This window comes from Poeciliopsis prolifica, unplaced genomic scaffold (genome assembly GCF_027474105.1).
Source record: "Poeciliopsis prolifica strain line A6 unplaced genomic scaffold, Auburn_PproV2 SCAFFOLD001, whole genome shotgun sequence".
NCBI lineage: Eukaryota > Metazoa > Chordata > Actinopteri > Cyprinodontiformes > Poeciliidae > Poeciliopsis > Poeciliopsis prolifica.
Genome location: NW_026562376.1, coordinates 2,644,269 through 2,672,172, shown reverse-complemented (window position 1 = coordinate 2,672,172; position 27,904 = coordinate 2,644,269). Strand labels below are relative to the sequence as shown.

Below are 27,904 nucleotides of genomic sequence, written 5' to 3'. Positions count from 1 at the left end.
TGAAGATGCTGGCAAGGAAAGAGACATTTTCTACAGCTTGCGTATCAGTTCTCATGTAAACAACAAATAAAAGTAAAGAAGAAGCACAAGGAAGACATTTTAAAAATTGTTGAGCTGCACTAAGATATTATCTTTAGTCTTTAAAGATGAAAGGAACGGTATAAAATGAAATTAAACCAGCACACAATTTTTAAGTTAAACAAAGAGGAGAATGAATAAACAGTGTTTTCACTGAGAATTTCAAGCAAAGAGGAAAATGTGTGAGAACTTAAATGTCAACCTGAATAGAAATCCTAAAAAGCATTTCAGTTTTCACAATAAGGTGCATTTATTCTGTGTCTTTTTATCAACAAGTTTCTGAATGGAAAGTAAAAGACTTTCTGTCTCTGCTTATGTTTGAAGCTGATTAAAATTCCTTCAAACATAAACAATAAAAAAAAACACTTTTCTTTCCATCAAAGAGCAAAAATAAATACGTATTCCGACAGAGACCACAACCTTTGATAATGACAAGAGGAACGACCTCCTGTTTACTGCAGATTCTTGGCTTATTGTGTTTTTTCACATATGTGGCCTCTGTATCAGTGCAAAGTGGCTCATTAAATCAGTCTGCAGAAATACAACGTATAAAAGGTGGCCTTTAGTTTCACGGCAGAAACTTGCAGCGAGGAACAAAAATAATGAGCTCATTAGAGTTTTACCCAACCCTGACTGAGACAGGAAGACACTTCATATCATCCATTTCCTAAACTATATTTCAATAAAAAGTCGGATTTTATGTCATTTTTGTTTAGTTTGGACCCACTTGTAGTTTTATCTTGTGAAACTAAGCTGAAAAACGCAGATGTTTCATTTTAAATAATGTACATTTCCCAATAAAACATCTGAAAAACATGATATTGCAAATAAATATACTTGTTTGCTAATCCCATTAGGTGGAGGAAAAGTTGAGCCTCCTCTCCATCTGGCTGAACCGCTCAGATTCACGCAAGGAGACTTTATTTTTCCACAACCTGGAGGAAAGAAAATATGTTGAAATGAATGTGCAGACATTCTCACACGAAGAGGAAATGCTTCCAGGTGAGGTAAAGATTTGTCGTGGGAACGTTTACCTGATGACCTGCAGAGCAGGGCAGCACCTTAGAGCTCTGACCAGAGCCTCCACGCCGGCAGCGCTCACACTGTTACACTCCAGGCTGCAGGAAACGCAAACAGAAAGTCTTCAAAACACCAACAGTTTTTCTGAACACAACCAAACACTAAGCAAAAACATAAACTATTTTAGGTCCAGTTTCTAACTTGAATTAGGGATGCAGCAATTCACATTTTTCACTTCTAATATCTGAGGTTTAATATCGACTGAAACTGATCCCATACAGAAAAACACCTGAATTGACTTTAAATGTTTATTTCTTAAACACAAACAAAAATGTCTTAATTTACAAATTTATTTAACAACTCTGCTCCAATACAGCTCTCTTAAATACAGCAGTAGCTTCACATGGTTTGTTCAGTGCAGTTAGGAGTAAAAAAAACAATGTAAAATAAATAATAAACTGAAACTAACAAAAACAAGTTTTTGCAGCAAATCTTTCAAAATGTTCAGAAAGTGAAATTAGGAATTCTAAATGTAAAATAAATGAATGAAGAACAGAATTAGACTGAATAGATCTGCCCTTATAAAGAACTTTTATTTATCAATGTTAAGCAATTACTGACCTAAAACAAGCTTCTTATCTTTCTGACAACTTAGTTGCAAGTTAGTTTTGTCTCATTTTAAGTGTACTGAGACACTTGCATTAGACACAAAATATTGCATATTGCACATTTACTTTAGACATGATGTGTATCTACTGTTTCCATATTTGTGTGTGTATTAAATTGAACTCACTCGATGCGAGTCAGATCGTGGAGAACAGGCAGAACGTTAGCCAGCTCCAGCGCCACAGCGTCGCCGCAGTTATTCCACCCCAGGCTGAAAAAAAGCAGGAAATGATCTGTGTGTCAGGTTATTGTCAGTCACACAGATAAATCAGCTTTGTAACGTAAAGAAGAATGAATCAGTTTCACTACAGCTTAGCTCTTTGGATCCCAGTGAGGAACTTCAGATCAAATCCAAACATTTTTACTGTAAATATTTCTGCTGAGTTAAACAGTTTCCTGTTAGTTCATTGGGGTAAATAGTTTCTTCTTTTACCCCACATCCTGTAACAGGGGACAGTGGCTCAAACTGGCAGCCACAGCGCTCAGCTCTGAATTCCCCACAGAGGTCAGGCTGCGTTAGAAAAAGAAAAAACAAAGAATCGATCAATGCCTCCTTCAATACAGCCGGAATCAGATTCCTGAACTTCCAGGACTTACTGGATCTTTCTGAGGTTCTTCAGGCTCATTATTGCTCTGGAAAGACTGAACAAGCCCTCGTTTCCGACACGGTTTTCTGAAATACTAAATAAGAAGCAGATTAAACCGATAGGATTGGAAGGAAGGAATTTATGTAAATATGTAGCAAAACAAATCTTACTCTAATACAGAGAGGCGCGACATTGATGGAAGAACAAGAGCCATTCTGGCAGCAGTGAGGTCACCAATATGGTTACTGGACAGACTGGAAGAGAAAGACAAGTAGATGGTGTCACCCTCACTTTCTATTATTGATCAGCTTAATTGTGACCAACTGATTGTTCAAACAATCAACTAATTTAGCAATTGATTAATCGCTATCTGGATTCCTCGAAAGAACAACAGTCAGAGCAGTAATTAAGCCAAAACTATAAAAAATATCCACATTTTGCCTTCAAGATTTAGACAAACTCTGTTGTCCATAAATATGTGTGATGCAGTGAAATCCAGTTTTACCTTCAGCTGGTTCAATGATTTTCACATTTTCATGTTAACGTTAGAGGTATTTATTTTTACAGATTCATCCTTTGCTACAAATGATCAAGCGTTCATAAAAAGAACAGTGTGTTACTGCATTTTAGGCAAAAACACGTTTATTTTCTCACAAAAATGATTTAGTTGCATTGCTTAACATTTCTAATATTGCATAAAAAAAGATTTAATAAATATCAGCTGAATGTGCCATTTTATTTAATCTGATTAGGAGATTAATCGATAACTAAGACAATCATTAGTTGCACTCATGTAGAAGTTCACCAATCCAGACTAATACTTAGTTAAGTGTCAGAGAAATCACTTCTAAACAAGAAGCAGATATGATAAGATTGAGGTTATTTTCTTACTGGAGCTCCTCCAGATCCCTGCAGCCACTCAAAGCCTCCAGCAGCTTCTCTCCTGAAGGATCACTCACAAGATTCTTGGAGAGACTGGAGGAGAAAAAAATGGGTAAAAACAATATTAAATCATTTTATCTGGTTTCAACATTTACAGAGCAAATGAGACAGGATTCACTTTTCTGACTCCACCAGCTGACATCTGGAAAAAGCGAACCAGATCTGATGACTTCAAAATGAAAATGTGAAATTTTTCCATGAATAAATTGGAGTTTTGCTCCACAAAACAATCGGTGAATATTGAACCGTGAATAGGTGAGGGTCACTGCAGTGGGCAAGAAAATCTTACCTAGTAATTCAGTTTCTAGTGAATACAGACAAATCTAACTTAAAAATAACTTTTCACCAAGAAACAAAAGCAATATTATGAAATCAATATTATTTCATAATATTGATGAAAAAGTTCTAGTCCCACTAGATTATTTCATGTATAACTAATTCTTTTATATCTTATATTAAGGAATAGAAGGTGTTTATATTCATTTTATATTACATAAAAGTCATATTTAATTTCAGGTTTACTACAATATTTGCACAACAAAGTCGACCAAAAATACTTTGTAGGATTTTGTTTTTGCAGTGCAGGAGGTTCTAAAAGAGACACAGACCTATTTCAAGGTGACAGATACAAAGTCAAATTTCTTTTAAGTTGTTTTTGAAATATGAAGCATTTTAATAACAACTGAAGGTAAGATAGTTACTTGGTTAAGTCACAAAATGGCGCTATGGTTTTGGAAAAATCTCCCTTTAAGACGATTTTGCACACTTGACTTTTTGTCAGGAATATGAGAAAATTTGAGATCTTTTTCTGAAACTGGCATCCAGAGTCAGAATCTGAGAGAAGAGCCTCGTTTCTTTTAATGAATGAACTTTACATTAAAAGTTCCCAGCGTTAGCTAAAACTGGTGCATATTGTTGAGAGGAGCGAAGCTGCATGGATGAGTGTGTGTAGATGGACGGTCGTTTCATTACCTGATCGCCCTGAGATCCTTCCAACCAGGAAGGATTCCCGTTAGCTTCTGTATCCCCCCATCCCCCAGCCTCCAGCCTCCCAAACTGAAAATAAAGATGAATTCAGCTTTTTTCCTGGAAGACAGACTTTTAATTAATCAAAACCAGTTTCTGTGAGGGAAACAAACTCACTGGATCTCCTGAATTCGTTTGAGTTCTTCCATCCCGGCCAGCAGGTCCAGAACAACGTCGGCTTCTGGATGTCCTGAACTTTTTACGATTTCATCCAGCCTTTTACAAACAGACACATTTATTTATTTCACCTGAAATTACTTTTCATCATCACAGCCTTTCAAATTACAGTTTCAGGCAGGTGATGTGAATGTAATTTGTTTGTCTTCTTATATAAAATCAAAAAGCTGAAACAATATTTTTTTATATTTTTACATGCTTTTATGTGCTACATTAGGGCTACATAATTTCAGCCAAACATTGATTAGCAATATCATAATTTAAATTATTATCTCTTCTTTCTCAACTCTTTTTCTTTTCCAGTTTTCTCTTCATTCACAGTGAGTTTTAGCATCAGCTTCAATGCTTGACTCTTAAAATATAACATTCTATTAAATGTGATTAGAATAATGCACACATATTTTGATGATGACTGTGATTTAGTTTTATCGTGCCACTTTATATTCGATGCACAGATCTTGCATCTGTTTGGAACGTGGGACACATGTCAGATGCTTAGTGTGACATCACACACTTGACCAAATACAAGATCCAACAAAAATGTCTGAAAGGTTTGTGAACAAGACCAAACTTTGCAGGATGTGATCAGTTTTATAACTGATAGATCAAAGATATTGAATAAAGATATAAAAGCATTTATTACAGAGTCACATAAAATGTTTCTGATCAGGAAAACTATTCTGTGATTTGGTGCATTTTATGTTGTTATTTTCACGGTATAGAGCTTTCACATTTTATCAAGTCAAAACTTTCTATGCTGGTTCTGGTCAGATAAAACGACTCAGATAGAAGAAACTGACTCACTTGAGAATCTGTAAAGATTTCATGTTCCTCAGAGTTTGTGCCAAACCTCTGCTGCAGTCTTCATTCAGCTGCATCGCCGCATCCAGACTACAAAACAATGAGTCAAAAACACTCACAAATACAAACATTTGACTTTTAAATGGAGTCAAGAACATCTGATAAACTGAGGTTTTACCAAAGTTCTTCCAAAGCGTTGCTCTCCCTCAAAGTTTCGATAAGCAGCAGCCGTCCAGCTGCTGACCAAACGCAATGCGACAAACTGCAGAGGAGAAGGAAAACAACAACGATGCTGCGTCGTTAATACGCCGATAAACTGCATGGAAGAACAGACTATTTTGAACTCTTCATATTAACTGATGAGCTTACGTGAACGATCGAAGGCGTGGCAACAGTCTGGTCAAAGTCTGAGCCGCCGCATCACTTATGATGACGCCACACAAGCTGGAGGAGAGAGAAAATGAGGTTAAAATAAAATGTACAGTCAGAATTAAAGGGAACGTTTTAGAGTTTAATGTGTTAAACGGGATGTCTTCTGCAAAATTTTTATTTTTTGTGCATTTATTCTTCCATTTGAGTCGCAACTGCTTCAAAGACCAACCCATAAGATTTACAGAAGGAACCAAACTGACCATGTTTGTAGAGGCTGCTTGAGACATTTAGGCAAATAAAAGCCTGCAAAGTGCAATGTCAATAAACTAAAACAACAATGAAAAGAAGACAAGATGTGAGGCTAAAAAAACAGCGAGAAATAAGAAAACAGTTTTTCAAAGATGTCATACGATTCATTTCCACTGTGTTGCTTCATTTATTTTCTCTTTTTTTAAATAATGTGACCTGATGAAAATATGTCGTGTTGCTGGTTTCCCACAGTTGCATTTATCTACATTTTCATCCTTTTTTAATGCAGGAAAGATAAAAAACTAAAAGGAAGCTGTATCTTTATCCTTACATAACTGGATGCAATGAGGAAATATTTAATAAAGAAATGAAACTTTTGTTGCTCACGTTAAACTCTGAATGGACGTGGAGCTCAGGATGACGTGTAAGAGCTCCTCAGGCACAAAGCTGTGTTTGACTCCAACACTGCAGAGGGAAACAGGAAGTGATCGTCACAGGAAAATCAAAACCCCTGATGTTAAAGAAAAAGGTGAAGATGTTCACCTGAGAGACGTGAGATTTGGCAACGGGGGCAGAAGAGAGCAGAGTAATTCAGCTCCTTCCACGCTGCTGCTGGAGACGCTAAAAAAGAGAACAAATATATTTTTAGGTAAAAACTAAAGAGAGGATGAAGATTTTAATGCTCTATGGCAAAAAAGTTCTGAAAAGATGCTTGAATCAAAATGTTAGGGGTCAGAACTATACTGTAAAAAAAACTACCAGCATTAACTGCCATTAATGTTAGTTTGTTTACAGTGTTTTCATCTCCAGCTGCAGGGTGAATATTGTAGCTTTAACTGATTTTAATTACATGAAGAATGAAATGGAGTTAAATGTGTGATATATGATGGTTCTTTTCTTGGTTGCACATTAATTGCAGGAATAATTTGCATTTCTGTCACTTACCTTATATTTTTAATCGCTGACTGAGCTGAAAATTCAACATCACTGGTGGAAAAAAAGGACAACTTAATTTCTCATGATAAATAAAACTTGATCAGAAGAATCAATCAGCACAACAAAAGAAAAATAAATGGATGTTGGTATTTATGTGACTTAAACTGAGATTTATTGTGTTAAAATTTCAGAAAATGATGCCTGAAGATATAAAATCGTTCCAAGTCTTTGATCTACTTTTCTCTTGAAATAAGTTAGAAGTGAAACATATGAGCTTGTTGTAAGTAAATACTTCCTGAATATTGATCAAAAAGTAAGAATTTCTAATTATGTTTTGTTATAAGATAATCTGCCAGTTGAACTAGTAGCTTAGCAAGGGTTTTCTCCTGAGTCAGCACCTTTCCATGTTGTCCGTCAGAACCAGCTGCAGTGTCGCGTCGCCCATCCTAAAAAACAAAATCACATTTATGACTTCGTCCCTGAACGTCCCGCGGTGAGTTCAGGGTTTGTCTGGAGGCTCTGTTCACCTGATGGTTCGGACGGGTTTGTGGAGCTGCAGACAGCGGCGCAGTAAAAACGCAGCATCATCGCCGCCGATCCAACTTTCTTCAACACTGATGAAGGACAGAGAAAAGGAGCAGCAGGTCAGTGGTTTCATGAAACCATTATTTGTTTAATGCCTCAACCAAACTGAGGAAAAAAGTATTTTATAAATTGGTTGATGTTGGTGCAATAAATAAATAATCTCACCTGATGGTACAGCCTCTCAGATTAACGTCTAAAGCTGACACAAAGTTTTCGATCCACTCAGGTTGCAGCATGTTGTTCTTTAATCTGCGCAACAATAAAAACACAACAATTCATTAATCAACTAAATCGATTTACTCAGCACAAAAAACACTTCACATTTATTACTAGAGCTTCAAAATGGTTAAGATTGAATCTTACTTACTCCACTTTGGTCAAACTCAGACAGTCTGAGACAATATTTGCTAATCTGAGCAGATTATCACAGTCCAAATTACTGTCTTTGACACTGGAAGACAGAAAAAAGAGCAAAGGAACAATATTTAACATCTAAACGCTAATAAACTAATGAGTATTTTTCTCAACTAATACAATTTGATTCTGTCTGCTATGTTTGCATCTGCTGCTGTTTAACCGTTTCCAATCTGTTCTCTGTTGCAATAATAACTGGATGATGAATTTAAAGTTTTCCTTGTTTTGTCTCTTTTCTCACCTCAGAGTTTTTTCTCCTCCTCCTTTTTGAGTAAACCAGATCAGACACCTTTCATCTTCTCCCAAACTAGCAGGAAACAGATCAACGTTACGGGACAAGAGGCAGGAAATGTTATTTTCTGCTGTGATTCTTTGGCAGATCAGTTTTTACCTGACTTCCACAGCAGAAACATTAGCGCAGGTGCAAAGTGTTGCGGCTACATGCAGCGCCCCCTGCTGGCTCAGCCCGTTCTTACTCAGACTGAAAATGAAGATTAAAGTTCGGAGAATTGAACACAACAGCTTGAAGCTGCAACAGAAAGACGAATGTTTCCTACTTGATGAAGCTGCTGACGCTGATATTTGGAAGAGACTCCAATAAACGTCTCACTCCTTCGTCTTCCAGCTGGTTTCCTGACAAACTGCAGCAGAAAAAGCATTAAGTCAGTTTATTTAAATGAGTAAGAAAGGTCAAAATGACATTGCAGTTTGGTGGTTGTGGTTTTGAGAGGAGTTGTGGTTCGTACTCGAGATAAAAGAGCTGCCGGTTCTGCTGCAGGATCTGGTTCAGTCTGTCCAATAAAACAAAGTTTTCTTCTTTGAAAGAAAAATCTGTTAATCTGAAAATAGAAACAGATTGATCAGTTTTTATCTGTCATCCAAATAATACATTACACCTCATAAGCCCCGCAGGGTTTTCTGAACTATGTTAAAAAAAATAAATCAAAAATAATTTTAAATAAAATACAGCAATTACAAGTTTTATTTCAGTAATCTTGATATCTCACAAAGGAGTCTTGATCTGCAGTGTAACTATCACAGCAGCTGCTATAGATTGAGAAAAATAGACTGGAACATGAAATAATTTAGATTTTTCTCTTTTTTTGTCCTTTACCAGAATGTTTTGCAATATGCAGAATATAAACCTCATAGAAATGTTATAAATGAGGCTGCAAGCTTTTGGTCCACATCATGTGTGCAAAGATCGATGTGGCTGAGTTAAAAAAAAAAAAAAAGTACATTTACAGGCGTCTAAGTAAAACATAAGCGTTTTCTCTTGGCCCAGACTGGAATCATTTACAAAACTGAAGATGTGTTTTTACTTACTAAACTTACTTTTACATGTCTAAAATTGCTTCTTCTGTTTTTACTTTTTAAAATACCCACAATTATTTTTATTTTTTTTTTATCTAATAAAAATATGTGAACACGGCAGGAAAGTATAAAACAGTAGACTAGATGGGTATGAAAGATAAAATAGAGTCACTAAAATATATACTTTTTTGGCACTACCGGAGTTCCATACTCTGTCTTTCTGTTTCCTGCCTGGTCACTGCCGTCTGTCCTGGAGCCCTGCAATGCTTCCTGCTCAACTCACACAAACTTTTTATCAGTTTCTAGCGTTTGGTGTTTTCATGGATACCAAACATGTTTAAATGACAGGAAGGTGCAGCGATGAGTGCAGGACTTTTAAAATGCACTGGTTACAATTTCCTGTTTGAAGCAAGTGAGTGCAGGAAAGTTTCACACAAAACAGCAGTAATAATGAGCTCATCATTTAGAGAGGTTTATGGTCAACACACCTGCAGTGGACTTGTTCTGCTTTAACTTCAGCAAAATGAATGAAGGATTCGCCCTGTGGGCTAAAGAGTCACAAGCAATAATTAACTAAACAGCATCAATGTCAACATTTTTGCAAAGTCCTTCAATATTATGCATAAAAATCTAAAAACACTTTCATGCATCGTCTGCTTGGAGACCTGTTGAAGCAATACCTGAGCTCCACGGATGAGACTCGATGGTTTTCAGGGAAACAGCTGATCAGAGTTAGGGCATCAAAAGTGGACAGGATGCTGTTACTAACACTAAGAACAAAGGAAGAACAATTATTTAGCCACAAAGCTACCTAACAGCTGAAGATACATTGATAAATATGAGATATTAACACACGTTTGAGCAGGTCAAAGGTCAGAAAAACATCATGATATTTTCACAGAACTTACTTTCCTGGGACTTGGAAGAAAATTTTAGCAACCAGAAGGATTGTAATCTGATACTTTCTTAAAATGTTAATTTTATGGTTACTTTAAAGACTTTTTTCAAAATTATTAGTGATTTTCTGCAACTTTCTGAAATATATGACTGTTTCTCTGGAACATTGCAAGTTGTTTTCCAGAATTCGGAGGTTCTCTTTCCTGGAAAACAAGTTATTTTTCAACACAAACGGTATTTTTTGGGGTCTGGGTTTCGATATGAGCTTGATTGTGACATGATACATTTCAGATCTTTACTTTATGAAACTTTGACAAACATTTTCAGAACATCGAATAAATTCTGGGACTTTCGAGTTGCTTTTGTGATTTGGCTAAATTAACTGTTGACTCTATTAACTGTTAATAAATAGAAGTTTAAACTTTTTGTGAAACATTCAATGAAAAGAAAAACATTTTTGGTTTCTGTGTGGATTCGGAAGTCTCACTTCAGTCTCTGCAGTGTCGACATCTTTGGCAAAACTCTCAGCAGATTTCCAACAGATTTCTCAGCAAATGAGCATTGAGTGAACCTAAAACACAGAAGGTCATCAATATGCACCTGCACACTCATGTTATGAATAAAATGCCCATGTATATGCAATCATTAAGCTCACTCTAACTCCAAACTGCTGCGACACTGGACCAGTTTCCTGCACACTTTGTTGACATCAGATGCTGTCAGGGATCTTCTGTTGATTCTGAAAAACACAAAAACAAACTTCAGTAATTTGTTCTTTTAAATGGTTGCAAAATGTGCTTCAGCTGACTGTACCTGAATGACTTTGTCTGTAGTTTGCCGTTACTGTAATGAGAGAAAAGTAAGTATAACATATTCACTTTAAACTGTAAACTTTTATGATAAATGTTAAAGTTTTACTGGAACATTTTTTCTACCTTGTGTCAGAGCTGAACTGCAGCATCACCTGGTCTTTTCCTCCATCACTGCAAGAGCAGAAAAACAAATGATGCAGCGATTTTATGTTATAAAACATACCAAACAACAGTTATTGAAAATGGTTAATAAAATAAAATGGAAACCCATTTTGTAAACTTCATGTTTTTGTACTTTCATTTGAGGCTTTACTGCTTCTAAAAACAGACAAAATGCTTTAAATAAAACTATGCAGCTGCTTTTTGGCATTTTTTAATGCCAGGTTGTTGTCATTAGACAATAACGTCAAAAAACATTAACCTTTGGTGCTTCAGATAAAAAATAAATTAATGGCTGAGACAAAAATTACCTGATAAAAACGTGCGTTAATCTGTTGTTGGAGCATAATCCATCCGCCAGCATCACCGCTCCGTCCACACCGACATCATTACCACTGAAACTGAAAAACACACAAGCACAGGAAATATGATGAGTCATGAAACCACAGAGGTCACAACATAAACCAGTTCAGAACCGGTTCGGTTGGACATCAGCCCTGCGGTTCCTTCCCATCGCTGATGCAGCAAAGTCACAAAAAATGAAGATTAAATGGAACTTGTGATAAAAAATACACATTTTTGTTCTTCCATTTGGGTTTTATTGCTTTTAAAAAGAATTTAAGCACTTAAAAAACTTCCAGCTGTTTTTTGGCAACAAGTTAATTATTTTTGGTGTCTGGAAAAAAAACCATTTCAAAAACTTTCCGAATGTAGGCACAGAGCTGTTACCTAGCAACCGATGCAAAACTCCAGCACATTGATTTGGTCCGGTGGTTTTACTGCTGGCTGTGCTGGAGGCTCCACTTCTGCTTTTCAAAGATTATGCAAAGTCAGTTGCATAATTGCAAATCTATTTGCAGTCATTTTCAGCAGCTTGTTGGATTTAAAGTGACAGAGCGCTAAAACTGTTCATCCTGAAAGGAGCTCAAAATAGCTACAACTGATCAGACTAAAATCTTATCTAAGAATTTTTAAGATTTTGTGCAAAAAAATGAAACAAACTTGTTTTATATAATTTATAAATCTATCCTAACCTTTTCAAGGAAGCACAGCAGGTCAATCTGAAGCAAAGATTAAACTTCCTTCATATGACAAATTCCTAGTATTTATATCCAGTTTACCATGAAGCTACCCAGCAGACCTCAGATTAGCTGATAAACTTACTCCACTCGTTGGATTTTGTTCAGACGAGGCAGGAAGTCCATCAACTTCTTCAGTCCTTTGTCGCCTAACTTGTTACAGGACAAGCTGAAAATAATGAACAGGATGCAGTAGTTATCTATGGTGTGCTGAGTGGAACCTTGTTGGTTTCTCTTTCTATGTGACCATTTTGAGTCTTACTCCAAATCAGAGAGGTCAGCGGACGCTCCCAAACTTCTCCAAACTCCTTCCAGGTCGATGGGATGAAGATTGCAGCGGCTGAGGCTGAAACAGGAAGCAGGTTCTTCAAGTTTTTATTGTCAATAGACAGTCACTTCCAACTCAAAGTCCAACACATCAAGACAATTTTTTGCTGAATGGGTGAAACAGCCTATAAGGTTAAATAGTCAATACTTAAATGATAATAAATGAATATTGTTCTGATATTAAATCTGGAAGGGTGAAAGTATCTCCATACGAACCAGAGTGTTTTAGAGGAAACATTTGCAGTTTTTTCTCTCCCTCCGGAAAACGCAACAGACACCTGGACTGGATCCTGCAGCCTGAGAGGTGAAGAACAGGAACGTTTGAGCAGCAACACCAGATTATGTGAAATTACTTCAGTTCTGTGATCAGATCACAGTTAGCTGCACTGAAACCTGTTTTTGGTTAACTCAAACACGATGTAATGTGATTCCACATTTAGTTGGTGCAATGTGTCAAAAATCATTTTCTGTACCTGATGTTCATCTCCGTGACAGACGGACAGTCAGAAAGCAAAGCGGTGAGAATCTTCACACTCTGAACCGATGAGCAGCTGTCATTCAATCTGACATGAAATAAAAAACAACAACAAAATGCTGCTATTTATTTCCATAATTAACATCTATGTTGTTCTTACTGAATGGAGTTTGACTTACATGATCCTCTCAGTGATGCTGAAGCTTGGCACAAACTGAATTAGCGTTTTTAAAGTCTCCTCATCCCACTCGCCTCCAGACAGACTGAAGAACACAGACAGACAGAAAGTCAAACACAACATGCATGAGCCGCATTGTTAACTGCAGACGTGACCTGATGGGCGAGTCAATCAGTCAAACCTCTCTAACTGCAGAGCAGGAGAGACACTGCTTGATTTTTTTGCCCTTCTTGAGGTAGACGAGATCGGCTTCATATGCAAGAATCGACCAACGACCGATCAACAAAAATTCAGAAAATCAGCGTCAATAAATCTGTGCACCACTAACACAGTGTGACAAATGCAAATATCTGATAAAGATGCATTTAATTTATCAATGAAAAACAGTCAGCAAAACCAACCCGGCTAAAAACAACCAGCATCAGAAATTGTGCCAACTGGCCCAATCTTCTTTGAATAATTGAGTTAAAACTGTCACCTGAGAGAGTTTTGCATCATTTAAATCAGATTCAGACTTTGAATCAAACCTCCTCAGGTCACATTTTCCTAATAAAAAAATCAGCAGCGTGTCTGAAGTTACTCACTCCAGCTCAGACAGGGAGGGACAGCGAGTCAGAGACCTGGCCAGGTTCTGCATGCCGGACTGAGTCCACTTCTGGTTCAACAACCTGATCAAGAAAAATCTGAGTTTAATGCAAATAAATGTTTAGGGTTGAACCAAAGTCAGACTCTCTGCTCCAGATTCACAAAGCAAATAGTGCCAAACATCGACCTGCACAAACATGCTGTCTAACTGCACCCGGTATGTAATTAGTACTTTTTATATGAACATTTTTCCTCACTACGTATCCAAAATATGACCTTCTGCATCAAACACAACAGGTAAAAAGTAACGGAAAGAAAAACTAAATATTTATTTAAGTTTCAGGTAATAATCTGCTTGTAAAGCAACATAAAGTTTTATATTCTAATGACAAACAGCATAAAAGCATTTTAACAAAAAGCACTGGGTTAAAAAAAATCTGATTATTTGACATAATTTCATTAATGACTAAAATACAACAACATTTTGAGAGGTTTTCAACCAAATCCATGCATAATGTATCATTAAGAGAAAAGTGAAGTGGATGGATGAACAAACTGGTTTGTTCCCGTCTGTTGTGTTGTTAGAATGGTAATAAATAAAATACGATTTTAAGTGTGATTTGTGATTTGTTATTGAAATTTGAATTTAAAAATAAAACAATTTTAGGAACAAAGTCTCATCAGGAAACTGGAAAAGCAAAAAAAGCTTATAAAGTGGTAAATATAATAAATACAAGCGTCATACCTCACTGTTGCTTCTGGCTTAATTTTACAGCTGCAAACAAAAAAACATTTTATAAAAGGTTAGAATTTCTTAAAGTTAATGTCATTATTAACTTTGCTGATTATGAAACTCACCTGTTTGATTCAGATTTTTGAGAAAATGTCAGTGTCAACTCTTTGATCCCACTACAAGAACAGAGACAAAAAAAATCTGTTGAGATGATTAATTGCTTTCTTTGAGGCTTAACGCTGCAGTATGTGACTTTAATAAATATGTTTTTTACATATATATTACATAAAAAAAACAGCATAACAAGAGACAAGATCCTCTGCCTTGTCCCTGTGGTCCTATTGCCATCTGCAGAATCCTTTGGGTATCAATACAAACGTGTGTGTTTTGTGTTTTTTCTTACTCAGCATGAAGCTGCTGGATGTTTGAGCAAGAAGACACATGTTTCACAAGACACTCTGCTGCTTCCAAAGAAGTGTTGTTTCGTCCCAGCCTGCACACACACACACACACACACACACACACACACACACACACACACACACACACACGAATATAAAAAAACACATAGAGTCTGCACTGTTATGTTAGAAAACATGAAGGTTTCTGTGCAGTTGACTTACTTTACAGATGTCAAGTTTTGTAGTTTGGCAAGAACGTCCACAATGCGTCGGATTCCTTCGTCTTGCAAATTGTTGTCACTAAAACTGAAACCAAAATGAAAGAAACATTCTTCTTATCATCTGTCATCTATGTGTAGCAGTAATACGAGATATTTTATCCAGTAAATTTACTTGAGCTCAGTGACGCTGGAGCAGTTCTGCAGACCAGATGCCAAACTCGCAGCTCCTGCAGAACTCAGACTGGCACCACAAAACCTGGTGAAGCAACAAATCAGATTTAAAAAGGAAAAACTATTTGGAATATTCTGAGTAAATTATGGAGCAAAAACCTACTCTAGCTTTCTCAGCGCTGTGAATCGAGGGAGAACGGAGGAAAGCTTCTCTGCAAACTTATCGCCATATTTGCGGCTCCGAAAACTGCAATGAAATAAAAGGGAAGTTTGAAAGTGTTACATAAAAATAGATAACAAACACTGTAATGTATGAAGTTGTATTGTGTTAAAGCAGTAGCGTCCAAACTTTATGCCTTTAAAATTTATTAAATTCATTAAATTAAATAATTTGTTTATTGTGATTTTTTAAATTTTTTGTACAGTTTTACCTGTTTTTTCTTAAATCATTATATTATTAAGAGGGTTTGACTTGTTAAAAGAAAATCTAAATTTCCAATTTTTAGGGTCATCAATTGTTTTCCATTTTTCTGGCCAAATTTTTATCCTTCTGTACTTGTGGTTAGGGCCAAACAAAATCATTTCAAGGGCTGCAAACGGCCCCTGGACCACACTTTGGACACCTCTGTGTAAGAGGCTTTCATAACATTTTCATAAGAAGTCAGCGTTGAAGGCTAAACCTGCCTGAAGGAAGCATGGCTGCATGGTTCTCATGTATCTATGATTTATTTCCCTTCAACATCTGCTTGAACTTGTCTCATTCACTATCTCAGGTCGTTTGAATTTGATTATTTAATTTTCTCAAACCTTGTGCGACAAACGTGTTGAAGCCAGTTCTGTAGAAAGCTGTTTCTGTTGGATCCTCATAACTCTAATCTATAAATTTGAACTATAGATTAGATGCTTTCCCTCTGCAGGACATTTCCATATGTGGAACTAATTCAGAAACGTATCTGATTGTTGTCAAAGTGTCTGAACGGATATGTTGCATTTTATTCGGCTTTTATATCCATAATGTGAGACATGCATCGTAATTCTGCTGCAGAATTATGAGCATGAGTTAGTTTAGTGTGAATGTGTTTTACTGTGTTTGTACCTGAGGTAATGAATATACTGACACCTGGACAGGGTGTCCAGACACTCCAGCTCCATCGAACAGGCGCCGAAGTCCAAACCAACACCTTTGGTACCGACTGAGTTGACCACAAACGCCAGCGCCTCGATGTCACTGGGTAGCAGCCAGAAGTTTCTGAGCTCCAGCGTGGGTCGCACACTCACCACCAGTTGAGCCAGCTGCTGGTTCTGGCTCTCCTGAACACAATGGCAAAGCTGCAAAATCTGTCGCAGCACAAGAGCAGAAAGTCAGAACAAGGAACAGAAATCTCAACTTCATGAATCAGGTTTTGGTTTTTTTTAAAAACCACCTTCGGTCCAGTCAGAGTGGCACTGCAGCACAGAGCTTTCAGCAGCTTTAGGACAAGGGCCTGGCGTTTCTGGACCCAGTTTAGGGCTCCTTTTAACCCCGCTGCCTTGGCAACGACCTCCAGAGCTGGAGTGCAGTCTGACGAAGCCAGACCACAAACGTACAGGTAGAGGGAATCAGTGAACACTGTCTTCTGGTCTGATTTAGTCGTCCAGCGAGTTTTCAGACTGAATCTGAGAGCAAACAGGGAATATAGTGAATATGTTTCTTTGGCTATCCAGGTCACAATGGCATAAAGACATAATGAACAAAAATTATAGGCAATCCTGCAGCTCAAAAATTGACATTAGTGGAAAACATTATTCATCTATTTTTTATTATTTTCATTTAATTTATTCTAACGAGCTTTTCACCACAGTCACTGCAGACATTCAGCATGCCAGTCTGCACCTGCTATTCAAATGAGCAAATTAAAACCACAGAAACAGCACCTGCTCCCTAATTCTGGCTTAATAAATCTCATTTCAGGTGATAAGTTATTACATCTGCATATCTTCCTCCAATTATGTTGAACTTTCTGATGATCAACATATATTTTGCATATTCATGAAGGCAAACATGCTGAATGGATTTGCATTTCCTATCTTAGTTCCACCTGGTCTGTAGATCAGATTTGTGCACGATACCAAATTTGCACCAGACGTTTAAAAAGCAAACTTTTTAAACGTCTTCATGCTCTTTATGTTTATGTTTGATGTTTGGCTCCAACGCGTGGCGGCACCGTTCCACAGGAACGTAGGGATGTAAGATCGATTTTTCGTACCTCTTCTTCAGGTCTGCATCACTGACAGCAGAGCTTGTCATGATCCTGAGTGCAGCCAAAAACTCCTGCACTGTGAGATGCAGGAAGCAGTAAGCGTTGACGACAGCGCCGTCACGACCTCTGACCTCCACCTGACAGGGAGCGTCACAAATATGTAGGTTTATGGTCTGAAACTTTGACACTGGAGTTAAAATGCATTAAAAATGATTTTTGACATGCTAAACACAATGTCTGCAAGAGTTTGAGCAGGAAGTTGTCTTTTTAATTAAAAGGTTTTTACCACCAACTCCAGTAACTGTAAATGTTAACATTTGCCTCTAGTTATAACCACCAACTGACTGGCAACACTGTTCACATGGTGAAAGAACAATGAAGCTAACAAAAAGAGTCATGAAAAATAATATGGATTTAGAAAGAGAAATTAACTCAATTAAATAAAAAACACAATTTTGCAATTGCTGTGTTAAATAAGAAATGAAATTAAGCACGTGAATGAGTGAATAAGTCATTAAAAACCACGACATCCTAACACTTCCTGTCTTCTTCTTCTTCTTTGTGGTTTTCACCAGTGGAAACATGTGACTCATGTGATGCAAAAAGTGTTTCCATTGATCTTTTGTTAAATAAACCAATTTTAATACAGCCAATAAAACCATATAAAACTTTTAAATAAGTCAAGTAAAATATATATAAAAACCAGATTTTTTTTGTTTTGTTTTGTTGGGGTTTTTTTTTTTTTCTTTCCATTAAGCAAATTTACTTTCAAAATGTCAAATTGTGCAATTTTATGGTCAATGGAAATGGAAAAGTTTTCACAATAAGGTTCCCCTTATTTATGGCTAATAAATAGTTCACATATGTGTTATTAATTAATCTCTAAGCACTTTGTAAATCATTAATAACTGCTTATTATGCATTCATTAAAGGTGAGAAGGATATTAAATCTACTGGTTTCTTGCCAAATAGTGAGTCTGTTCACCTCTATATTTTATCTAGAGTTTAATTTCAGATTACTTTGTAACCATAATAAACATTTGTAAATGTAATTTTTTAGCAAGCACTCTCTGTCTCCCCTTTAGTTAAAGTATAATAAACAGTTATCAGTCACTTGTACAGTGTTTATAGCGTAATTGATAACATATCTATAAACTATTTATTAGTCTGGTTGTAAAGTGGTTCCATTTGGAAAAGCTACAGAGAAGTGAAACCATGTCTGACCGGTGAGAAGAGTCCTGACTTGATTGAAGACGCTAAATTTTGTAGAGGAACATCTTCCTCCAAAAACAGAATCCTGCTCTCCTCCAAACCTCTCCATGCCAGCCGACTGAGCTCACAAAGCTCAGCAGCAGGAAGATTCACAGTTTTCCATGCAAACTTGGTTCTGCACAAAGAAACAAATACAAACTTGCTGACAATATAATACAGACCAAGTGTAGTTTTATAGAGTTTTTAACTAAAAACCTAGTGTTTTGTTTTAGTTTTTGTGTTGCTGTGTTTTCTAATCCTCACCTTTCAGAACATCCTGAGGTCTCTGCTGCCTCCGTTCCTCTGGGCCGTTCAGGGTGCCGGCTAAGAAATGTAGCAACAGCTGCGAGGTAGATCTGAGTCTGGGTTGCAGGGATTTGTGCTGATGTGAAAGAAAACGTGGTTCTGCTTTTTGCTCCGTCCATTAATGTCTCCTCACTGTTTTCCCCATGTTGTGCTTTTTGGGAGCGTCTGTCATTGTCACACATTCCATCAGCAGTTTGTGCGTCTTTTTTCTCAGTTTCTAGACGTTTTTTCTTTACTTCAACTCCTTTTTCTCCCAGCATCTTTATCTTTTCTGCATGTCGGTGCAGTAAATGCTGCAAAAAGACGCAGCAGATGTTGCAGAGGGCCGGGAGGGAAGACATGGCCAGCAGGTGTCGGCTGGAGAAGAGGATTTCTGTAGCATCGGCTGCAAGATTTCCATCTGAACATTAGAAACGAGAGGATAATAAGTTAAGCAGCAATAATGTTGACTGAATAAAACAGATATTAATGTGCTGGTACTTAAGAACTGATGAGGCATTTCAGATTCAAGGATATATTTGGAAAAAAAATTGTATCTCTGGAAAAAGATTTGAGCAAATTGATTTGCTTTGGAATGAGGTCAAGTTTCTGTAAATGATAAACAATCAATAACTAATTTGTGCAACAGAGAACACTTAATTCACTCAGTAATATGCAAAACTACTGTCAACTTTTATCCATTGCATTTTGTCCAATTATTTTCTTCAGACTTTTTATCTTTACATTTAAATGTTTTTAAAACATGTATACATTTATTTTAAAACTTTGCTGTTGATCAAATAATTAATTCTCTCACAAGAATAAAGAAAATAGGACATTTAGACAGTACTAATAGCTAACTCTTATTTTCTGAGTTCATTTCTCAAAATGTCAAGGATATCTAGTTTCTAGTATAAAAATCTTAGTACGCTTGAAGGAAGACAAACTAACTTTTAGCCATAAATAGCAGTTTGTTTTAAGCCAATAATTCCTTCCTGTTTATTGTAATTAGTACTATTTCCATTGGCAGATTATTAAACTTATAACAAGACATTTTTCATTTTATAAGTGAAATAATCAGCCAATGGATATAGAACATTTTCATCAATGTTAACAAATTATTGACTTAAAACAAACTGCTATAACTTACTGAAAAGCTCCCTGTAAGTTAGTTTTGTTATATAATTAGGGCACCTAGATATTTGCACTAGAACATAGAGGAAACATGGTTGGTAAGAGTTTGTGTTTTTGCAGTGCAGAATTACATCCCTCATCAGGTTTTCAACTCCAACAGAATGAAATAAATGAATGTCAACCTTTTGCACTAAAGAAGTTGTTGACACATTCTTTGATTTCACGCTGGTCCCACGGCAGCAGCTGCCCCACTTTGTCAGACAAACCGTCCAAATCGACGACGTCGCGAACTCGACTCGTGACCAACACGGTGCTGCCTGCAAAGAGCCGCCGGCTCAGCAGCCCTGAGATGAGCTCTGCCACAGGCACAGGTTTCTCTGAGTCCAGCCGCTCGTTCTGAACTTTGTGTCTCTTTAGTTTTTTCTGGAACTCGTCGTAACCGTCCAGCACCCAGCAGCTCTGCTCTGGATTGGAAAGGAGGTAGTCCACAACGGCCTGCTGCTCCAACAAAGAAAAGACGGCCGTTTTTAAAACATTTAATCTGCTGTTTGCTACGTTTAAACGGTATTTGAGTTGCTGTGGCACCTTTGCTTCATTGTCTCCATTAGTTGGGAGGTAGTGGTGAAACAGCAGCTCAGAGAGGGAGAGAGGGGCTGACAGGAGGTCGAGCTGACGAAACTCCAGCAAGACAAACAGATGGGATGAAGGGATGGGGCCCTGGATGACACGAAAAACTAAAAATGTGAAAACTTCACAAAACGGATCAGGAAACAAACACTGGAACCCCGCAAAGCGATGCTTACTGAGTGAATTCAATTTAAACTTAGAAAACTTCAGTTGTTTTTTTGCTTGGATTCTGTTTTATCTTCACAAACTTGAAGCATCATCAAAACCTTTAGAATGAAAAACACAATGAAAATAACAACAGCAAGCCGAATTTAGTTTTACTTTCATTTCAGCAAAAGTTTACAGTTTACACACAAACAATCTGCAGACAGGCAGTTATATTCAAATGAATGTGTTCGCAGTTTTTATCCGGTACTTTCCCCAGGGGCAAGTTGGGCAACTTTTTCATTCTCCCTGCAGGACATTTGATCAGATTTATGGTTGGACTGGTTTCACAGAAAATACACAAATGGAAAGGAAAAATCCTGCTTTTTATTCCTGCAAATCATTTTTATTTAACATTACTGATGTCTTAATTATCATTATTAAGATTAGTCACTGAAAGAAAATGATTCTGAGTTTAATCTGAGATTTAAAAAATGTCAGAATTCAATTTTTGAACTCAGAATTTTGACATTAAACTTGGATTATTTTTACCTTAATCTCAAATTTCTGATATTTCTCATAACTCAGAAGATTAAAGTTAAAATTCTGAAGAAGAAAAAAGTCTAAATTCAGGTTTTTTGGCTCTAATCCTCTTCTTTTGCACTAATATTCCAGCATCTCAAGAAGAACTTCATTTTAAATGCACATTAGTCATTTATAGTAAGTAAAATGAGAAAATTGAACTTACTAATCCTTCAGTCCACTGTTGCCCAATAAAAGACATTAGCAGAGTTTTTCCTGAGCCAGGTGGGCCGGCCAGAACCGTCACTTTTCCTGTGCATCCCTGAAGAAAACTCTCCAGAGTCAGTCTGGATTCTGGCCACCCGTCGTCACCGTCAGGCTCTGAAGTTGGTGAAAAATTATTGAGGGATTATTTTTAATAATCCCTCAAATTATTTCCTCTCATTGATTAAGAAAGGAAGCAGGAAGTCAGTCCTGACCCGGTGTTCTGCCGCCTCTCTCTGCAGAGCTGGGAGTCTGATCCGGTCTGTCCCTGACTCTGTTTGCAGTTCTGATGCTGACCCAGATCTTGTCCGGCTGCACATCCGTCAGCAGGCCCTCTGACAGCCGCTTCCACCTCCTCTGCAGGGAACCTGCCGCTTCAGCCTTGTACTGCTCCCAATAATCTGCAGGTACATTTAATTTACAAAGAAAGCTGATCATTTAATAAACTGCAGGATGCAAACATATGACTGCAGTTTCAGGTCATTGGCCTTGAGACAGGCTGGATTCTCAAACGTCTCTGCTTGAAATCTGATATTTTTAGTGAGGATTTGAGTTTTTCTGTGTGTTCATTGAGTCTCGTGTTGCCCTGTTGACCCCTTGATTGTTCCCAGCAGTGTGTTGTTCCCTGATTACCCTCTGTGTATTTAATCCCTCATGTTCCTCCTCGGGTCCTTGTCTAATCGGTCTGGTTGAACAAAAATATGAGAATCAAACAGGATTTAAAGCAGCATCATCCAAGAGAAAGGCGTCCAACTACTGCGTGAAACCTTAGTGATAAAGTTAGTTTCTGAATGTGACAGCAGCATATGTTTTAAGATCTAGTGTGTGTGTGTGTGTGTGTGTGTGTGTGTGTGTGTGTGTGTGTGTGTGTGTGTGTGTGTGTGTGTGTGTGTGTGTGTGTGTGTGTGTGTGTGTGTGTGTGTGTGTGTTATACCAATCCGTGGGCGTTTGGTGAGCTGCTCCTCTGCAGGCGGTGTTAGCGGCTGCTGATCCGTCACCCTGGATGCTGCGTCTTCATGAAGAAGAATACAGAAGATGCATGAAGCAAAATCAACACAGACAGTCAGAGGTGCTATAACAATAACAACGGGTCTGCAAGCGCCTGCAGAACATGGACCTACATCCCTTAGTTATTAGTTTAAGGTTTTAAATGAGAGGACATTTCTGACATTAAACAAAAGCCTTCAAACATCCTGAATGTGTGCAGCTCCGTCCAAAAACAAACACTGCTTTCATTTTCAATTGTCATACGTTTTAATCGGTGTGAGTTCAGTAATATGAAACTTAATCCATTCAACAGAACTAGATAAGTTCTGTTTCCTTTCAAAATATCCTCTCAGAATAGCTGAGTATTAAAAAGAGCTACGTTTGCAGAAAGATTATAAAGTATACAATGTAGAAATTTAAATAAATAATACAAAGTATTATTGATCTGTATTTTATATATGACCAAAAATACAGATCAGGTTTAGTTTAATTTCTGTTGCTTTGACATTTGGACATTTTTGATGTTTGCTGCACCGATTCCAGTTAAACTTGTTTTTAACTGAAAACTTAACTATGATCACCATTTGGCATTATCAATTACCTTCATTTTCCAAACATGATGTTCCAGTTGATAGATCATTCAAATCATCGCCTGAACAAGCAGAAAGAGAAGAATTAATCAACAACTAAATCATTAAATTTGAATTAATCTTTGGTAAAACTGTTCATATTTGCCTTTACAAAAACAATTCAGCTCTAATTTAGCACCCAAAAAGTCAAATTTGGATGTGAATTAGTCCATGTGCAGAAATCAGATCTTCTGCAAAGGGAATCGGAGGAAATAAATGTTGGCATTACAAACTGATGAATTTTTATGACGATACGTTTACTTCGCAAAATGAGATGGGAAGCAGCTTGTTTTAAAGAAATACAGTGTTAAAATTCACAGTCTTGATTCCATTGCAGATGCACTATTCAGAATGGGAATGTTTTAAAAGTTACTTCAAACATCTGACAGGATTTAATGTTCCACACAAACCAACTGGATTGTCTGATGCTGAGACCAACATAAGACTTAATACAACTGTCATGAAATTGAGTAGTAGATGGTGCTGTAGACACAGTGAATCCAGATTTGGTGAGAGAAATGATGATGATTTAATGATCAAAATTAAAGGCACAATAATCCAGGCAGCATACCAGTTGGCAGCAATTGGTATAAATAAATAACTGATAGCAGACGAGACGAGATGGCTTGACAAGGACCCCCAACACAGAACAAGGAACACAGGTGAGTTTAAATACGCAGAGAGACAATCAGGGGAAACAAGGAACAGGTGTAACTAATCAGTGGGCAGACGGGACAACAGAGACGCCTCAGAACACAGAAACTGAAAGAAACACAGAAAAACTTAAATCCTCACAACATGAACACCGTGCATTAAATGGCCCAACATAAAACAACATAATTTTATGTTACCAAACATAAAATTGGTTGCTGTCATGGTATCTGATGACACTTCAACCCCTCACCGGGTTGAGGATACGTCACTGTTGAGGATACAGTGACTTTAGCTAAAATAACATCACTGTTGGACAATGTCTCCCCCTCATCCATGAAGCTGCATTGTCTCAGTTCAAAACTGCTTCATTCTTGATGCATGAGAAAATGTTATTGCAGATCCTTCCTCCCATCAACTGATATATTTTATGACCATCACTGCTCCCAACAAACCCAAGTTCATCAAATGTTTACATCCCTGATATTATTTGTACAGTTTCTCTCATTTTTTTATATATCTACACATTTGTACATTGTTTAAATCATCCTACTCATTTGCCCGTCTCTTTGAATGTAAGTAAGCAAGTTTTAATCTCTGTACATAATTTGTTTGATGTGCTGTAAATCTTTCTGTAGAGCCTCATAATCTTACTTTCTGTTTTTAGATCTTCAACCTAGTGCAAATCTGCATGCTTCAACTTGTCCATCGTGTTTCTGCTGGCAACCTGAACTTCCCCTGCTGAAGGACAATAAAGGCTCTTTCTAGTGTTTCTATTCTGAACTGAGAATAGAATACTTCTTGAACAATGGCACTAGGTGTTGTTTCAAGACCACCTAGTATTAATAGGTGGTACAGTCATACTGTACTATTATGTTAATGATACTGAGGGTATCATGACTGGTCTCAGATCCACCGCTCCACAGAGCCACAATATGCTCACACAACAATCATCTCCACATCCAACGCGAACATGAAGCAAAACCACTCGCCATCTGGTGAGTTTACAGACTTCAACCAGTAATATCAGAGATCAATGATATCAGAGATCAATAATATCAGAGGCCCACCACCCACCACACCACAAAAACACAAAAATTGACCAAGTATTTTTGTCTAGTTTCCAGTGTAAGTATCTTATTACACTTGTAATAAGATAAAACTAATTTAAAAGTACATTTTCAGGAAGATATAGCAAGAAGCTCTTTAATGAGAAGCAAACTGAAGCTGATAATCTGTCATTTCAAAAGTGACAGACAAGTCAAAGATCAGCTTTATAAAAGATTGGCAGCAAAGGGGAATTTCACTGAGCCAGGCTCTCTTGCCACTCCTTAATCGGTTTAGCCAGAAACAAAAACACTTCCGTGTCAAAGAAGCATGAAGCTTTGCAACATATCTTTCACTGTGGTTTCCTTTCATGTTTTTATTTTTTTGCAGACTGAAAGGCTGAGTTCAGATCTTTCATTCAGACAGCAACATTTAAACTAACCACTGATTATGCAAATTGTCATCTAAAAGTTACTATTTTATACTCACAGAGGTGGTAGAAAAAACAAGTGTTCAAGTCAGAGTAGCACTACTTCAAAATATTTTTACTCAAGTGAAAGTAAAAAGTAGCCGTCCAAGAAATCACTCAAGTAGAAGCAAAACGTCTCTTCAAGTAGTCAGTAACTCATCAAATTATTTATAATTTAATACTTAAATATTACATCATCAGACAGACCAAACTATGAAGTTACGTGAAAATTTTGGGATTTTAAGAATCGAAACTACAATAATTCATATAAAATAAAAACCCAACAAAATCAGACAAAATATTTTTTTCCAAATCAAAAAAAACTTTATAAAAACTGCAGGTGTGTGTTTGTGTTTGGTGAATTTTTGGTTAAAATTATGTTTTTCATTCAGTGGGTAGAAAATCCAGAAATTTTATTCAAGTCAGAGTAGAGACACTTCATAATGAAAGTAGGGAAAAGTATGAAGTGCAGCATAGTAAAAGTACTCCTAAAAATATAAAAAGTTACTCAAGTAAATGTAACTATACTCACTGCATGTCAGTGGCTCATGTCCAGCCACTGACATGAGCTTCGACTCCAGATGCATGGGGATGCCGTCGCACAGCAGGCAAACCCTCTGGAGGAAGTTGCTGCATTCTGCAGAGTTGGCGCGTCTGAAGTGCTGCAGCATGGCTTCGATGTGGTCTGGTGGTGCAGCAGAACCGCCGCTTGTTTGTCTGTTCAGCCAGACGGCACTGCCCGGCACCGTTTGGATAAGCTGCATTATGACCGAGTCCGACTGACAGCGCAGGATGGCGACCAGCTCCGAGTATTCCTGATCCAAGACGGAGTTTGGATTTTCATCATCAGGGTCGAGCTCCTCATCCATGATCAGACTCCATCAGCTGAAGCACAAAGTCACACATGGAATAATCATAAGAAGAAGAAAAGACACAAATCCATGTTTTCCAACCAGCCATTGCACCTTACAAACTGTAATTGCAACAAATGTTCCCAAACAGCAACACTCTTTAGTGAGGAAGTTGATACTGAGGAGACTAAAAAAAACAGATTTTAGTGTCTCAAATTTACCAAAAATGAGGTCAGAGGAAGAAAAAGATGTAAAACTATTCAAGAAGGGAAACTGTCCTCAAAAGAGAGATTGGGTGACAGTACAGAAAACGTTACAAAGGTAAAGTTTTTCAGTTTTATTTTCTTTAGAATAATCCAGTTCAGTTACAGATTATCTTGGATCAGAAAATGTCTGCAGAAATCTCACTGTTATGGACGCAATAAACGACATGTAGATTTATAGTGTCATGAATTAAAGTGTTTGAGAAATAATTGATAGAATAAGCAACTTTATGAAAATAAATGTTTTGCTAAAGGATCTGATTTTAAACATTTTCTTAGGGATTTTTCTTGCAAACTGTTTAAATCAGCAGGTCAGAAATTAACCACAAAAAATGTTATTAGTGCACTTCTGATCATATTACTGTCATAATAATAATACCCATTTTAGTTAAAACAACTAACAACGACACTGTAATATAACCCGCTTGTTTGTCAAAAAAGTTTTCAGTTAAATGATCTGACCTTATTAAGGATCCGGAAGCAGACCACGTGACTGTCTTTGTTTGAAATAGTCAAATTAATCTGCAGTCAGGAAGTTTCGGGTCTGTTTTTATTGCTGGTTTATAGTCAAACTCGGTGAATATTGTGGTCGTTAACAGTTTGTGCTAAATAAGTTCAGTTTGATTATATTTATCGGGCGCGGCGGGTTTGCGCGCTGCGTCATGCGTGTTAATGCGTGAAGCTGCATAAAACGCTCTAATATCAATTAGAAATACTCGTGTTTGTCTCTGAGACATATAATCCAGGGAGATGTAACGGAGCCGGTCGGATCTGTTCAGGAACTCGTGCAGATTCAACAGACAGATTCTGTCCGTGTCCCCAAATAACTCGCTCAGAGGTCGACTGAGGTAAAGATCCGCAGAGTTCTGCGTCATCTCCACGCAGCGCATGGAAACTGCTGCGGCTCAAACCGCCTGAGACTGAAGCTGCTTCTCCACATTTCACCTGCTGGGAGGAAAACTGGGAATCAGGAGAAAACGACTTACCACCGGATCGAGGCGCAGACCGCTCTTCCCTGCAGTCAGGCTCTCGGTTTTTTGAAAACGAAACCACGCAAATCCTGAGGATGGCATCGTTTTTGGTTTCGTTTCTGAACGGGGCAGAACTTAGGCAAATATCTGAGTTTTCAGGAGACATGAGGGGCAGATCGGCTCTGGACTGGGATATACTCTTCATGCTCCAGCTCTTCTGATCCAGCTGGGTGGTTCTGGACGTGAACCCGGTCTGGGCCAGGGTTCTGATGGTTCTGATGGTGCTGATGGTTCTGTGACGCAGCTCTGACTTTCTCTGCGGTGGGTGAGCTTCTTTTTGTCCACAGTGAAGCTTTGGACAATA

The 27,904-nt window shown here is 37.5% G+C and overlaps 1 protein-coding gene across 1 annotated transcript; it reads right to left on the bottom strand.

The window, feature by feature from the left end:
• Positions 1–350: 350 nt before the first annotated feature.
• nlrc5 (NLR family, CARD domain containing 5) lies at positions 351–27,804 on the bottom strand. Its single transcript, XM_055031240.1, has 55 exons — positions 27,556–27,804; positions 25,988–26,340; positions 23,261–23,311; positions 22,607–22,684; positions 21,888–22,073; positions 21,635–21,789; positions 20,701–20,832; positions 20,298–20,613; positions 18,961–19,402; positions 18,670–18,832; positions 17,452–17,582; positions 16,630–16,861; positions 16,302–16,543; positions 15,369–15,452; positions 15,207–15,290; positions 15,036–15,119; positions 14,816–14,905; positions 14,538–14,588; positions 14,425–14,454; positions 13,679–13,762; positions 13,096–13,179; positions 12,915–13,004; positions 12,658–12,738; positions 12,377–12,460; positions 12,200–12,283; positions 11,347–11,436; positions 11,000–11,047; positions 10,878–10,907; positions 10,720–10,803; positions 10,552–10,635; positions 9,848–9,937; positions 9,656–9,715; positions 8,600–8,692; positions 8,411–8,494; positions 8,245–8,334; positions 8,095–8,160; positions 7,807–7,890; positions 7,605–7,688; positions 7,382–7,468; positions 7,253–7,300; positions 6,864–6,905; positions 6,462–6,539; positions 6,306–6,383; positions 5,667–5,741; positions 5,476–5,559; positions 5,301–5,387; positions 4,437–4,535; positions 4,266–4,349; positions 3,243–3,326; positions 2,522–2,605; positions 2,362–2,445; positions 2,198–2,275; positions 1,892–1,975; positions 1,113–1,196; positions 351–1,013 (listed from the first exon to the last, which is right to left on the bottom strand). Exons 2-55 carry the CDS (start codon positions 26,322–26,324, stop codon positions 932–934), a joined length of 5,724 nt encoding a protein of 1,907 aa, XP_054887215.1. The 5' UTR covers positions 26,325–26,340; positions 27,556–27,804; the 3' UTR covers positions 351–931.
• Positions 27,805–27,904: the final 100 nt, after the last annotated feature.

Excerpts from the sequence above, each read along its gene's own strand:
- nlrc5 (XM_055031240.1), bottom strand. The coding sequence starts at position 26,324 with ATGGATGAGGAGCTCGACCCTGATGATGAAAATCCAAACTCCGTCTTG. Across the intron at positions 10,636-10,719 it reads CGCAGCAGTTTGGAGTTAGA|GTTCACTCAATGCTCATTTG; the intron begins GTGAGCTTAATG and ends TCTGTGTTTTAG. Across the intron at positions 5,388-5,475 it reads AACGCTTTGGAAGAACTTTG|TCTGGATGCGGCGATGCAGC; the intron begins GTAAAACCTCAG and ends ATTGTTTTGTAG.